The following is a 16,094-nucleotide window of genomic DNA, read 5'->3' as shown; positions in this document are numbered from 1 at the left end:
CATAAAATATTTCTATCCACTATTTATCATATTATTTTAAATATGATCATGTTTAAATCTGATCACAGGCAAGTGATCATGCCTGGGATCAGGCACATGATCTTAGCTGAGGAATTTTTTGACAAAAGAAGCAATTATCTATCATTTGTAAATTTTCTGGTTCTAAAGGAAAACAGTTATGTTCTATACATAAAACTTATACAAATAAAAGTTATTTTATACTAAAAAACAAATACAGAAATATACTTCCCAAAGTAAAAGTGATTATAATTAACATTCTATCATACATACATTAAATGTAGCCAATATTCATTTATTCAATAAATATTTACTATGTAATAAATAATAAAATGTTATCAATTTACTATCATTATTTTCTCTTTACGACAAGCAAAGGCAGAGGTATGCTGACAAAAGGTAAACATTAGCAAATATGAAACAGAGACAGAATCTGATTTGGGTTCTAGCTTTAGCCTGAAGTCACACAGCAAGACAGAGTCACCCTCCCCGATTTTGCAATGAGCAGCAGTCAGAGCTCACATTTGTGGAATGCTTGACAGGCATGTGCACCTTTTCTTAAAACTAGAATTTCTGAGATTGTGACGTTGGCCACGATTGGTTCTATTACCTCATAATTTGCAGATGAGGAAACCAGATCTGAGTCAGCTGACTCCAACCCAGGTCTTTGCCCTGTGCCCCACCTTTCCCATCTTCTAGGCTTCCTCTTGCTATTTCTTCAAACCATTTGTAGACAGTTACAAATGTGGACTCACTCAAGGGGTTACAGCATTACACAAATGAAAGTTATATTAATTAGTTTAGGTTTTATAGGGACTAAAGTAAATTTTGTGGTCCTTTTTAAAACACACACACACACACAAACACACACAAATTATACCTTGGAAGGGGCCTTAAAATGTAAGCTTCTCCTATCCTTAGGAGAAACTTGTCTTTGGATACAACAAAAAAAACCCACTCATCAATAACTTTATAAAATCAAAAATTCCCCCAAAACTTATCCTCCACCCTCTTAATCATATGAAAAGACCATAGAAATACAGGGCAAAAAAATACATACACTTGGCCTTTATTTCCTCGTGTTCATTCACAAAAATCCAAACAACAAAACTTCCAGATACTTTGCTGTATCTTTATTATGATTAAAAAAATAAATTACCAATAAACAAAAAAGAAATATAATAAAATAATTACTTTTCTAAAATAATTAAGCTAGCACATCAGGCCATACATTAATTACTGTCATACGCACAGACATAAATACATACAGACTCATACTTACTCACAGTTTGGCAAGCAAAAGATCTCATTAAAAAAAAAAAAAAATTACCTCGTCTCCGCCCATAGCTCCTGGCTGCATGTAAACACAGAAGAAAACCATGGGTATTTGTATCAAAATGGTAAATTTAGAAATTAAAAAAAAAAAAAAGATGTTCACACAATGTTTTCTAAATATTCTTGAAATTGTAAGTCTGGAGAAACTGTTCAACTTGACTGTTAACACACCGGACTGGGGAGGGGACCTCCAACTCAGCTGGCTGGGCAGCAGCATAGAGCGTGCCGAGCTCCCCGAGACTTGTAAGGATTATATCGGCTATGTTGGGGCAGGCCTGTCCTCTATGTTCGACCCAGATAAGATCTCCTTAAAAATAACTTGTAAATCTTCATTTGAACCTTATGTTACTATCAGACATAGACACCACTCAAGAAAAATATTATTCTAAATAACCAAAAGTTGTGATATATGGTGGGCATTTCAAACTTCTTACTACAAACACACACAGACATGCTTCACAAATGACCTGAAAATGTATAAAAATTATTTTTCTTTAAAGAATCCATTTCTGTGAATTTTTTGTGTATATGCATATTTACATGTGGACGCACATGTGTGCAAGTGTGTGTGTACATACATATGGAGTCCTGAAGCTGATATTATGTGTCTTCCTTAACTGCTTACTTTATTTACTGAGGCAAGGTCTCTTGTTGAACCAACAGTGTGCTGAGTCTGACTAGTCTAGCTAGCCAGCTTGCCCCAGGATCCTGTCTACCTCCTGCGTGCTCTGACTACAGGCGTGCATATTTGGCTTCTAAGCAAGCAGCCAAACTCCTGTCCTCTCACGCTTTGACAAGTGCTTGAATCCCTGAGCCATCTCCCCACCTAGCTTCTGTAAAATTCCTAGCAAACTTTCTCTTCCTCTCTCCATTTGTTTTCCACATCATATCATAGGTCATATCATAGAAGGGAGAAATGCTACGTTTTACATCTATAAAATGAAAAGCAGAGGTAGAGTTAGATCCAGGCTCTGGATTTGCTCACGAGGGTCCATAATAACAGAACTCTTGAAGGTTGCTCTTCACAACGTAGCTACTGTTTAGCACAGCTGGACTGTGGTTTCACTTATCACTACTTATCTACAGTGATTTCAGAATGGAAATATTTTAAAATTTGAAACCTCTGGTTCTATAAAAATAAATGAGAACTTAAACTGCATTTAATATATTTTTGAAGCATAAAATGCCACAAAATTCACTTACACTGAAAAAGGACCATCATATGGAGTAATAAATAAGAAAATACATTCCTTGAAGCTTCCAGACTTTTCAACATCACTGAAGCCACTCACTACTATCATTGCTTTCCACTTTTTTTTTTCTTTTTCCTAAGACAGGGTTTCTCTGTGTAGCCCTGGCTGTCCTGGAATTTACTCTGTAGATGAGGCTAGCCTGGAAGTCAGAGATCTGCCTGCCTCTGCCTCCCAAGTGCTGGGATTAAAGGCATGTGCCACCACCACTTTTCTAACTCACTATCACCTCCACCTTTGTCCTCTTTACTTTCCCTCTACGGAAAGATGAGAAAGAGTTGCCCAGTTCAGGTCCTAACCCCTCCCTCCCTCATTTCCCCAACCCTACCTACAACCTGCAATGAACAAATCTCATCTGAATTTACACAGCTATTACTGTTTCCATCATTCCACAGGGGATGAATTCCAAAGAGCATGTAAAAGGACTTACTTTTCAATTTGGAACCAAATCAAGTGTCACAAGTCATAGTTGGCTTCCTAGTAGGACCCCAAAAGAGCTTGCTTAACCCACAATAACATGGGCAAATCAGTACTGATGGGTTAACATTTTGAACACAATGAAATAAATTTGACATCCTATCCTTGTTCCTTCTTCTCATTCTCAGTGATGTCATGTTGTCTGGCACAGACACACAAGCTCTACTCAGAGAGAAAATGGAAGTACTCTGTAGTTCAAGATTACTCAGTGTTCTCCCTCACATCATGTCCCGCCACCATTATCTCAGATTTTGGGACAGATGCACCATTAAAAAAAATCTGATGAGAAAGAATACAAAAACCAATGACCACTGGTTCTTAGCACTTCACGGAAAGAATAAATGAGAATGCTGCTCACTCAAATCTATAGCAGCCAAACATCTGGGTACACAAAGCGAATAGATCCAGACAGGCTTTGGGGGATGGGATGAACGCTTTGAATTGAGAGAGGGGAAGAGGTGCAAAAGACCTCTATTGAAACTTCCACTAAAGCTTTCTTTTAAAGTTTACCATAGTCTTCTCATTTTCCATTTGTAAACAAAACTGTAAATGGGTTCCTAATGGCAGGACAGCATACAGAATAGACAAGCAATTTAAGAAGCAATCTGGCATACTTAAACTTGTTTCTGTACCTCACTGAGGGTTCCACCTTGGTCCAAAACAACATTTTCTCTGTGATCCCTATGGTATTTTTATTATAGCAGCAACAAATGAATGCTCACTGTATGTTTCACACCCATTAATATGATTTAATGTAACATCCAAATTTATGGCTTGTTTTTCTTTGTTGGTTTTTTTGTTTTGTTTTTGTTCTTGAGACAGTATATAGCTCTGCTGGCCTGGCACTCACAGAGATCTGCCTGCCTCTGCTTCAGAGGTACCTCTGAGGATTAAAGATATGTGCCATCATGTCTGACACAACAGGCACAGCTTTGTGGTGTGTGTGTGTGTGTGTGTGTGTGTGTGTGTGTGTGTGTGTAACTCTACTACAGACTTCTCCAACACGAATGTTGTAGCTGACACTGTTATGGTGTAATGTCAAAAGTTTGGGTTTGGGGGGATGGCTCAGTTGGTCGAGGGCTTGCTATGCAAGCATGAAGCCCTAAGTTTGAGTTCATAGCATCCACATAAAAAGCTGGACATGACCACACATGCTATAATCAAATCACTGGGGAGGCCAACCAGCCGAGCCAGATTGGTGAGATCCAGGTTCAGTGAGACACCCTGTCAGAAAAAGGAAGAGTATGAGAGAGCAACACACCTGATGTCAACCTCTGGCGGACACACACATTCACAGATACATGAACACTTGCACATGCACAAACACAAGACCGGACGCCAAGCTGGCGCTGACAAGCCAGGTCTCCTAGAGTGTACAGTCAAGGGGAGACAGTGCATGACGTGCTTTGATAGTCTGTAGAACACAGGCCAATGCTGACGGTAATTTAAAATTTGATTACTGTTTATGAGAGGACTATTTGTGAACAGTCCAGTAGAGTCAAATGCTTCCATTACAGAAAGGTAATGAACACTGAAGAGCTTGGAAATAAAAGGAAGTGCTTTCCTCTAGAAATGTATAGAACTTTAAGGAAGATTGTTGAATATAAAAACTTTAAATAAGGGAAGGGAGAAATGATGTAATTATATTATAATGTCTAAAGTAAAGGAAAAGAATGGAAAAACAAAAACTTGGTATCAGAAAGCATAAAACGACCTACATAGAACAACAAAAAGGACCAGGGAGACACTGTATATAGACACTTTTGTAGGAACACGGGCTAATATATTCCCTCCTTTCTTCATTTACTTTAGCAACCAATAAACACTGTACCACTTTAGAAAAAGAAAAAAAAAAAAAAAGGCTTGTGGTGCAAGCCGTTAATCACAATACTCAGAAGGCAGAGGTAGGTAGCTAGAGCTCCGGGATTTCAAGGCCAACCTGCTTGATATGGGGAATTTCAAGACAACCTGGGCTACAAGTAAGACCCTGTCGCAAAACACAAAACAAACAAACAGGTGTGTGTGTGTAGGGGGTGGCTGTAATCACAAATTCAAAGCTATCCTGGTTTACACAGCAGATTCCAGGTCAGCCAGGGCTGCCGCCACCTCTCACATGCTGGGATTGCAGGTGTGCACAGCCACACAGGGCACGGCTAATCTTTGGCTGTATTAATACATCTATGCTGTATTAATACAGTAAGATGAAATATTTTTCTGATTACTCCAAGAACTAATTTTTTAAAGTAGTGCTGAGTATTAGAATACCCATAACTTGGTGCATGCCAAGAAGATACCGAACTATACCCCCATCCCTGTGTGAGGTCATATTTGTGTGGTGCATGTGATTTTGTGTGGGGCCAGAAGATACTGTGGGTGTCATTGCTCAAGTATTGTCCATTTGGCCTAGAACTTGTCAACTGGCTGGCCAGAGATCCATGTGAATCCACTTGCCTCAGCCTCCCCATAGCCAGCACACAAACTCTACGACCATACCCTGATTATTTACATGGGTTCTGAGAATCAAACATAGGCCACGTCTTGCAGGACAAGCACTTTACCAGTAAACCAGCCCTGAATCTTTTTAAAATTTTTATTATTTTTGGCTTGTATGTACAGAAACGGGCTTCCCTCTGACATTTTCAAGCATGTATGCATAATACCTTGTTTGGTTTGCCACACTGGCCTCCTCACAAAGACTGTTGCCTTCTGTTTTCACAACACATTCATTCCATTATTTTCTCTTGTTCCTCCCTCCTTTCCAGAGACTCATTCTTTTCCTCTTATAGTGCCCGTTCTTCCTCTTTGGTAGGGGTGATGTGTGTGTGTGTGTGTGCGTGCATGTGTGTATATTCTGCATGAGAGGAAACATGGTATTTGTCTTTCTAAGCCCGGCTTATTTTATTTAACATAATGGTCTCCAGATCCGTTCATTTTCCTGTGTGTCATAATTTCATTTGTTTTTATAGGTGAAGTTTCATTTTGTATATGTACCACATCTTTAAAATATGGGACCTGACTATATAGCCCTGGTGGTCCTACAGCACTCTATTATAAGAGGCTGGCCTCAAACTCAAGAGAGTCTGCCTGTCTCTGCAGTGCTGGGATTAAGGACTTGTGCTATAATGCCTGCATACCACATTTTCTTACCTACTGACGGACACTTAGGCTGGCAGTAATAAACATGGATACAGAACAGTATCTGTGGAATGCTGACTTAAGACTCCTTTGAATATGTCTATGTATATCCAGGCTTGTTACTGCTAGGTAATTGCTAGATAATATATAGGGAAGTTTTAGGTTTTTAGAAACCTCCATATTGATACACAAATTTACATTCCCACCAGCAATGTACAAGGGTTTTCCTCACTCCTTTGCATATGTCCTTTATTTGAGGCAGACTGACCTCAAACCCAAGGTGAGCCTATGTCCTCTGTGCCTCTAAAGTGGCATAGTTACAAGTGTGAGTCACACAGCAGGCTACTGTCATTTGTTTTCTTGATGACAGCCATTTTGACTGGGGTGAGATAAAAATCAAGGCAGCTATAGCTTACATTTGTCTTATGACTCAGGATGTTGAACACTTTTCTGGGTATTTATGGGTCAATTGCATGTCTTCCTTTAAGGTGAGGTGTGTCCATTCAATTCATTACCTCCTTAATTACTTGAATGAACTTGTTAATTTTGTACAAATTCTAGACATTAGTCTCCTGGTGGATGAATAGCTGGCAAACATGTTTCCCTATTCTATAGGTTGTCTCTTCACTCTGTTGATGGTTTCCTCGGCTTTGTAAAAACGTCCTAATTCCATACAATCCCACCTGTTAACTCTTGGGATTATTTCCTATTCGGTAGGAGTCCTTTGCCGAAAGTCTGTGCCCATACACTCCTCTGTTTTCCTAAGCAGTTTGAGAATGGCAGACCTTAAGGTCATTGATCCATTTGAACATTATGCTTTTTTGTTTTTGGTAGAGTGAAAGATAAGGGTCAAGTTACATTCTTTTACATATGGATGCCCAGTTTCCCCAGCAACATGTTGTGAAGAGCTGCCTTTTTCTATGTATATTCTTGACATCTTTACCAAAAGATTAGGTGGTTGTACTATGTGGTTTGTTTGGTTAGAGACCGAGAAGTCATGTAGCTCAACTCATGTTAAACTCCCAATCCTTGTGCCTCCACCTACAAAGTATTGGGGTGACAGGATGACACCATTATGCCTGGCTTCCTACTTGTTCCCGAGTTCAAGCCAAGTTTATATAGCAGTGATCCATGCTACCTTCAAACGCATGACAGGGTCTTACTAAGTAGTAGTCCAGGCTGCCCTCGAACTCACGGCGATCCTTTTGTTGTAACTTTGAGTTCTGAGACTAAAGCTCCACATCGCGCTTGACCAGAGTCTCTGTTGTACCTACACATTGTTTTTCAGCCAGGACCCTGCGGTTTTTCTTAGTATAGCTCTCTAATATGGTTCTGGATGGAGTATTGTGGTACTTACAGCATTGCTCTTTCTGTTTATAATTGGTTTGTCTTTTGTGCTCAGAGGAATTTCAGGATTTTTTTTCTCATTCTGGGAAGAATGCCATTGGAATTCCTATGATTTCACTGAGTTTGTAGCTCGTGTTTGGTAATACAGTTATTCTCACAACATTACGTCTGCTAATCCATGAGCACAAAGGAGCTTTCTATCTTCAACTGCTTCCTTCAGTGAATCTGACATTATTCTGGAGCAGTGGGTGCCACGGTGCACAGGGGGCAGTGGAGGACAGAGATTTGGATTTGTCCTTTCCTTATGCATTTCCATGTATCCTGGGTTGTATAACAGGAGCCTTTCCCCACAGAGTGATCTCACTAGCCTCAGTTTCTTCCATGTTTTAAAGTTGTCATTACAGAAATCTTTGGTTGGGTTTATTCTACTGTTTTAGGTTTTTTGTTTTTGTTGTTGTTTATTAAACAGTCTCACTGTGAAGCCCTTAAACTTGCTATCTAGAGTAGACTGGCCTGGCCCTCAAGAAATCCTCCTGTTTCTCCTTCCCAAGTGCTGGGGTTAAAGGTGTGTTTCACCAGGCCCTGCTCTACATCTTGATTTTATCCTGCTACTTTTCTTACTATGTTTACCAGCTTTGAGTTTCCTGAGAAGTTTTCAGGATCTTTGAAATTATTTTTTTTATTATGTTGAGACAGGGTTCTCTGTGTTTCCTTGGCTGCCCTGGAACTCACGCTGTAGACCAGACTGGCCTGGAACTTAAGAAATCCACCTACCTTTGACTCCCAAGTACCGGGATAAAAAGTATTTACCACCTATGCTTAGTTCCTGAAATTTAATCCCTAACTATCAACACTCTTTTAAAAATTATGTATGTATTTTAATACATGTATAATGAGTGTTTTGCCTGCATGTATGTATGTACACTACATTAGCATTTGGAGTTCTTGCATTAATTTTTAGCCTTACTAATAAATATATGTCATGTTTTATTTTATGCTGTTTAACATACATACCAAAGTTACCATAAGGCAAATTTCTACTTGACTATTTTCCTTCTAATCCATCTCAAACAACCATACAAAAAGCAAAACTCCCTTGCTTACTGGGTATGACAAAAGAAGCCTGTGATCCCAGCATCTGGAAGGTGATGACAAGAGGATGAAGGTTTCAAGGTTATCTTTAGCCACTCAGCAATTTCCAGAACCAGCCTAGGTATCTCAAAAAACAAACCAACCCTTAGAAACAATTATTTTTTAAATTTTGAAACAGGGCCTCAAGTAGCCATAGCTGGATTCAAAGTCACTATGCAGTGGAGGAACCCAGAACGTCCAATCCTATAGGCACTCCACCCAGAGCATCCCATATGCTAGGCGTCCAGTGTGCATTCACTCTACCAACGGATCTACATCCTCAGACCAGCAAGCACCGTGTCCTCAGTGGGCAAGTGTCGCTGTTAGCTGTGTGCACATGTGTATGTGCATGTGTTTCGGTGCCCTCAGATGTTGGAGGCCTCAGACCCTCCTGGAGCTAGAGTTGCAGGCAATTGTGAGCCATCTAACATGGTAGGGGCTGGGAATAAAACTTGGGTCTCTGAAAGTAAGAGCAATATGTGTTCTTAACGCTGAGCCATCTCTCTCCAGCTTGCAACAATTTGTTTTTGGGTTTTTGTTTGTTTGTTTGTTTGTTTGTTTTTTGAGACAAGGTCACAGTGTGCTGTCCTTACTGTCCTGGAACTTGTTATGTAGACCAGGTTGGCCTCTAACTCAGAGCTCGCCCTGCTTCTGTCTCCAGAGAGATGGGATTAAAAGTATGTACCAACACACCTGGCTCAAACATTTTTTAGTAATCATCATTTGAGTAGGCAACACACTAAGTTACAATCAACGGACTGGGAATGTAGCTAGTGGTAGAGTACTTGACTAGCATGCATGATGCCCGTGTTCAGGCTTTGCTCTTGTGCATGCACTCAGACAGTTAGCGTTTGGCCCAGTGTAGTTGCACATACGTTTGCCTCACCACTAGGCTGAGGCAGGAGAATCAAGAGTTGCAAACCAGGATGCCAAGACCTTGTCTCAAAGAAACAAAAGCCAGAGCATCTGTTTTCAATAAGTCATCTTCTCCAGACCACTATGTCAAAACTCTCATGAGATCTCTTCAAACTTGATAAATCTTCAATTTCTGATTATTTGGGACAGCCAGTACTTGCTAATTCTATAATTCTGAACCCCAAAACAATGTAGAGAATTATAAAGCAAAGAGTAAACCAACACATGGATACTGACATGTTCAGGATTCAACAGCAGCAACGCTGGGCCCTTTGGTCAGTGTTCCATATCCCCTGCCTACTATCGGGGCTTCACCCAAATAAAAACAAGGGCTCCTCCAGAGAAGAAAGTTCCCAAAAATAACATATTTGGGAGTTTGGGAACAATTCCAGCCACAAGAAAAAGCTCATTTCTCCCATATCTGACCTGGCTCCTAGCCTGAATAAAAGCTACTTTCCACCTGGCTAAAACATACCCAGTATGGAGAAATGTCAATATTAAAATTACATCCCACAAATGGATAAAGTCATGCAGCATTTGTCTTTCTATGACTTATTTCATTTAACATGTTTTTAAGGTTCATCTATGATGTTGCTAATGATGAGATTTCATTTAATTGTGTGTGTGTATGTGTGTGTGTAGGTGCACACACGCACCCCAGTGTATTTGTGTGTAGCTCATAGGACAATCTGAGGAACCAGTTCACTTTTCACCACGCAGATGCAGGGATTGAACTCAGATCGCCAGGTTTCATGTGTGTGTTCACATTCATGTGTTCAGGTGCCAAGCATGTGTGTGCACATGTATTTGGAGAACAGAGGACAGCCTTAGATGTTGTTTCTCCTCCAGTACCATCCACAGTTTCTTGTCTTTTCTCTCACTGGCCTGGGGCTCACCAATTAGGCTACGCTAACTAGCCAGCAAACTCCAAGGTTCCAACTGTCGCCACTTTCCTGGTGCTAGGATTCAGCGCATGCTATCATACTTGGCTTCTTATGTGGGTGGTGGAGACTGAACTCCTTATGCCTGTGTGGCAAGAGATTTACCAACTGAGCCATCTCCCCAGCCCCTGGTATCTCTGTATCCCCTCGCCCAGCCCCTGGCATCTATGCTCCCCTCCCACCAGCACAGGATGACCTTATACTTGTTCTGTAGCCCAGGCTGGCTTGAATTTATGATCCTCCTTCCTCAGTTTCTTGAATTTCTGGGATTACAGCCCAGTGCCATCAACCCCAGCAATAATCAGATTTTCAAACACTTTCATCACAAAAAAATGATAAATGTGAAATAATGAATATGAGAATTATCATGAATTTTTATACTACACAATGCATACCAGTATCAAAGCACCACAAAACATCACATGTAAATGTTCATTATACATATTATATCCATGAAAAAAATTAAACATTTTTTTGTAGCCATCGATGTAAGCACAAAGGTTGAATTTCTTTATGTAATGTATATGGATGGACACACTTTTCTCTTCAGCAACACTGGGAATCCAACCAGAGCTTTGCTCATGACTGGCTACTGCTTTATCACTGAGCTTCAGTTACAGCCTTAAAACATTTTGTGTTTTCTTTACTGAGTTATAATTGGCATAGTGAAAGGTCTTTTTTGAAATGTTTACAGACTAAGCTCTGAGTTTTTTTTTTAAGTTAATTACACATATGGTGAATGCTGCAAACAGGAAGTCCAGGCTACACTGTTTACATAAGTGTACAAAGCAAACAGGAAGTCCACAGGGAACAGTCAGGTCCCTGAACTAGTTGGTTCCTGTGTCTCTACTGTGAGGAAGAAAATCAACTGCTGTTACTGGAGGGATTTCATACACACAAGGAATCTCTTCCAAAACCCATTAAAATCACAGATGATTTCAAACTTAACTTATTTCTAATGTTCAATATCAAGCTATGTAGATCAGGCTGGCCATTCTAGTTTTCAAAAAAAAAAAAAAGAATAATAGTCATATAGTAATAAAAGAAAAGGTATTTTTTACAAAGATACTGAATTTGTATGCTTTCGCTAAAATGCTTAAAAGTGCATGCTTGCATGCATATGTGTGTGTGTATGTGTGTGTCTTAATTATTTAAAGCAAAAAGAAACACCTTCAAGGAAGCTCTGTTCCTGGTTCCACCTTGTCATCTTGGTCAAGTCCCACACAGCTTCTTGAATGACAGTTTATGTATCTGTGAAGACTTACCCATAGGTACTATCCTGTTACATTCCTTTAAGGGAAGCACACAACCATGCCTTCAATCTCTCCTCTTAACCCTTGTGCCTGATCCCATATTAAAATATCTTTATTAGATCCCAACTTGGTAGCACAAACAAACAAACAAAAAGCAAATCAGGCCCTTTACAGTGTTGTCTTAGAGCATCTATTCAAACCTATTTCAAATGTATGTTAAACATCATATATTTCCCTAATAACTATTTGATTATCCACTGATTATAATGTGTTCACATCACACCGGTATTTTAATTTCTAATTCTGCTCAGATTTAGGAAGAACAGCAATTAGAGATCTTGCCTACCAAATTTTCAAAATCTCAAAGACAGTTACTTTGGTTTTTAAGTTCCAGAAAAATTCTTTCACTATCATATTACCTTCTGAAATTATTTTCTGCTGGATGTGGTGGTTCATGCCTTTAATACTAATATTCAGGAAGAAGAGGCAGGTGGATTTCTGTGAGTTCCCAGGCTAACTGGGGCTACCTAGCAAAACTGTGTCTCAAAATAAACAAATAAATACAATATGAAATTATTTTCTTTGCTCGTCCATAATTACAATCTCACCACTCTGGTGGTGGAAGCAGTAGAATTATCAAGTTTAAGGCCAGCCTTGGCTATCTAGCAAACTCAAGGCCAGATTGAGCTATATGAACCCATCTCAAAAAACAACACAGGGTTGGAGACGTGGCTCACTCCCTAAAAAAGCAAGCCATACAAGCATGAGGCCCATGCAGAAGTCAGGCAAAGCAGCATATGTCCATAAGCTTATCACTTTGGTACAGGGAGTGGGGTGTAGGCAGAGGGAAGAGACAGAAGGACCACTGATGCTCACTGGCAGCCAGTCTAGAGGAGCCGGTGAACTCCATGCTCTGTGAAAAACGCTAACTTAAAAAGTGTGAGGAGACTGATAAAGACACAAATACAAATATATACAATCATATCATACAAATATATACAATCCCACAAACATACAAAAATATTTTCTTAGAATCAGGTATTGTCACCCAATCCTGTAATTCTACTACTTTGGAAGCTGAGACAGTGGAATTGCCTAAAGTTTGAGGCCAGCATAGGCTACACAGTAAGTTCCAGAGCAGGCCCGCCAAAGCTACAGAGCAAGACCCCATCTCATCAAAACAAAACAAAACAAAAATATGTTTTACTCATCAGTTACAGTAAGCAAAAATAACAACAATGTGCTCTTTGATTTTTGAAAAATTCCACCAGGAATTCTAGCAAAGCTGGCTTTCTTCCTCTTCTGGCACACACACATCATGTGCTCAGCTCCCTCTCTGCCACTTCCCCTCAGCTGAGCCTCCCCAAGGAGCTCATACTCAGCAAAGCATGAAAAGGAGGGAGAGGAGGAGAGTAACAGCCACATCAGAGTCTGCCCAACAAAACACTCACACCAATTCCCTTCCCTCTTTTAACTCAACAAATGCCCTGTCAGCTCTCAGTCCTAACACAAATACAGAAAGGCATCCCAAAATATGTAAAGACATCAGTTAAGAAGGGACATGTAGAGGACAGCTGTGGCTAATATCCCCAGTGCCCAGTGCACGGGCCACACAGGAGATGTTCTGTGGTCAATGATTGGCTTGGAAACTTCTCAGGCAGCTCAGTGTCTTTGGGTTGTGTGTTGCTGTTGTTTTGTCTTTCACTGCAGTCCCTGGTGATGACACCCAGGACCTCAGGCTCCTTACGCACCACCCTTGCAGCTCCCTACTCCCTTTATAAGATGTGAACAGTTTAGGGTTCAGACTGTCCAGGTTTCCCCCCAGGACTCTTCAATTTCTAACTGCCTTGGGCAATCTGATGAGGAAAATTGTAGGTAGAGGATCATTTCTCTGTCAGACAGACGTGGCACTTCAGATTTCCTACTTAACTCTATCTTCAAACACTCATGACAGCTTGGAAGATATCATCATGATGAAATGACATGAAATGAACTTTTAAATGCCAGGCATACTAGCACATTCCTATATTCCCAGCCCTCCAGAGGCTGAGGTAGCAAGACTGACTGCTGAAAGCCAGCCTATCTCAAAAACCCTATCTCAACAAACAAACAAACAAAAAACAGAACCTCAGGCATGGTGGCTCAAAAACAAGAGGACTGGGCAAATTCAAGGCCAGCCTGAGTACAAAGTAAGATCATATCTCAAAAATAAAAATAATCACTATAACATAAGCTCTTATTTTGGAACTTAACACACAAATCAAGGGAGATCTTTAACTGGCATCTATAAAACTGACGCAAAAACCAAGGGCTGGGGGCAGCTTTATCTATCTACAAGTCAGCCACTGTGCTGTGTAACTGCCATCTTCATGATCATTATCTCCACTTTAGGAGTTGAGACTGAGGCCCTAAAGTTATGGAGCTTGTCAGAGGTGACATCAGATAGACCTGACCTCGGACGTGGCCACCCACAGCTGTGTTAGTTGGATGCTGCACAGGCAGGCTTCCTGTGCTTTCAGATGCTCAGCAGAGAGCTGCTGGAAGCAAACAACTCTACCTGCTTAAGACACATTCTTGTTTGTGTACTCATCAAGCACTTGCCAGTTTCCCACAGCCTATTTTCAACTGAAAAAGGGATTAAAGTCAAAAGGAATAAGCTGTACACCCTTGGAAATGACACCCTTTTAGCTAATACTGAGCATCCGGGCTTTAAACTACTTGACTTGGACTGGTTATAGAGGCAATTGTCTGAGAATCAACATGACAGAAGAAAAATTACCAAGTCAGACATAATGCCATGGAAGACTACAACTGCTAAAGCAACTGCATACCCCTGACGCAGAAGAGCAAAACCAAAAGCTATTTAGCGAAAATGTGCCTGATACAAATACTACTACATAGGTAGCCAGAAGCACTCTCAGGGGCCTCCTTCCTTTTCTGGCAGGGAAAAAGATGAATTATGCAAACTTCTAGTTTGGGAGTAAGAATAAAGAAGATGGTTCAATGGATAGTTATTACAACAGCAAGAAAAGTGGTGCATGCCATTAGTCCCAGTACTCAGAAGCAGAAACAGGTGGATTTCTGTGAATGCAAGGCCAGCTTGGTCTACAAAGCATGTCCAGAACAGCCAGGGCTACACAGAGAAATCATGTCTCAAAAAAACCAAAACAAAACAAACAAAAAACAACAGCAAGAAAAAAATATTACCTATTCTAAAGGAAAGAATACATTGTTTCAAATTTCTATTTGACTTTATTTTGGAAATACTGGACAAGCAGCAGGTCTTACTAATGAATGATAGTTTCTACTACCATCTTTTTATATTCTACAACACTGAAGGAATTAACTTCCTTTTTTAGCTGTGTCCAGGATCCAGCCCAAACACAGGTCTTGTAATTATTACTAGATTTGTACTCTTAAATTTTTACTTATTTTAGGCTGGAGATGGCTCAGTGGGTAAAAGCACTAGCTGCTCTTAAAGAAGTCCTGAGTTCAATTTCCAGCACCCACATGGAAGCTCCCAACCTTCTATAACTATAGTCTCATGAGATGAGATGACCTCTTCTGGTGTTCAAATAGATGTACATACAGATAAAACGTCCACATAGATAAAAGGAAAAAAAGTCTTTAACATTTTACTTCATTTATTTTTTATATATGTGTCTGTATGAGTGTAGGTCATATGTGTGCAGTATCCTCAAAGGCCAGAAGACAGCACTGAACCCCCTGGTACTGGAGTTGACCAGCACAGGTGCTGGAAAGGAAACTCAGGTCTTGAGAAAGCAGTGAGTCTGCTTTCTGATTAGCTCACCACTCACTAGTCCCTAGAGTTACTGTCCTTATTGAGGAAAATCAGGGACTAGGGATAAGTCCAGACAGCAAAGCGCTTGCCTTGTGAGCACGATAACTCATGCAGGGTGCAAGGTGAGCTGGTATAATGCACACTTATAATCCCAGTGATGACGGGGCAGATACGGTAGCTCCCTGGGGCTCACTGGCCCATCAACCAGCCTCATATAGTCAGCAAGCTCCAGGCTAGTAAGAAAATCTCCAAAAATGGTGGATACGAAAGGTTGACTTCTGGCTTCTACATGCATGTTCATTCACACACATACACGTACAAACCTCCACACATAAATATGTGCATGTGTGTGTGCATGCTTACACACACCCAAATACTCTGGCAAATGTTCCCATATACTAAGTGCTTACAGACTACTGCTAATTCCTCCTTGCTTTCCACACCTGCTGTCCCATCCTTCTCTCCTAAGTTTATTTCCTGCTTTCTTTCT

At 40.4% G+C, this 16,094-nt stretch overlaps 1 protein-coding gene across 7 annotated transcripts in view; it reads right to left on the bottom strand.

Moving 5' to 3' along the window:
- Cpeb3 (cytoplasmic polyadenylation element binding protein 3) overlaps nucleotides 1–16,094 on the bottom strand; it is a 190,747-nt gene that overhangs the window by 84,591 nt on the left and 90,062 nt on the right. For 5 of the 7 annotated variants that reach the window (XM_055614100.1, XM_055614098.1, XM_055614095.1 and 2 more), the window contains exon 5: nucleotides 1,349–1,372. The exons of the other annotated variants lie outside the window; for them this stretch is intronic. In XM_055614100.1, the coding sequence (XP_055470075.1) occupies nucleotides 1,349–1,372 (24 nt within the window). The remainder of the gene's footprint in view (nucleotides 1–1,348; nucleotides 1,373–16,094) is intronic. 7 annotated transcript variants of the gene reach the window in all.

Source organism: Psammomys obesus, unplaced genomic scaffold (assembly GCF_907164565.1).
Source record: "Psammomys obesus unplaced genomic scaffold, mPsaObe1.curated_primary_1811, whole genome shotgun sequence".
NCBI lineage: Eukaryota > Metazoa > Chordata > Mammalia > Rodentia > Muridae > Psammomys > Psammomys obesus.
This window is presented reverse-complemented; position numbering and strand designations above follow the sequence as displayed.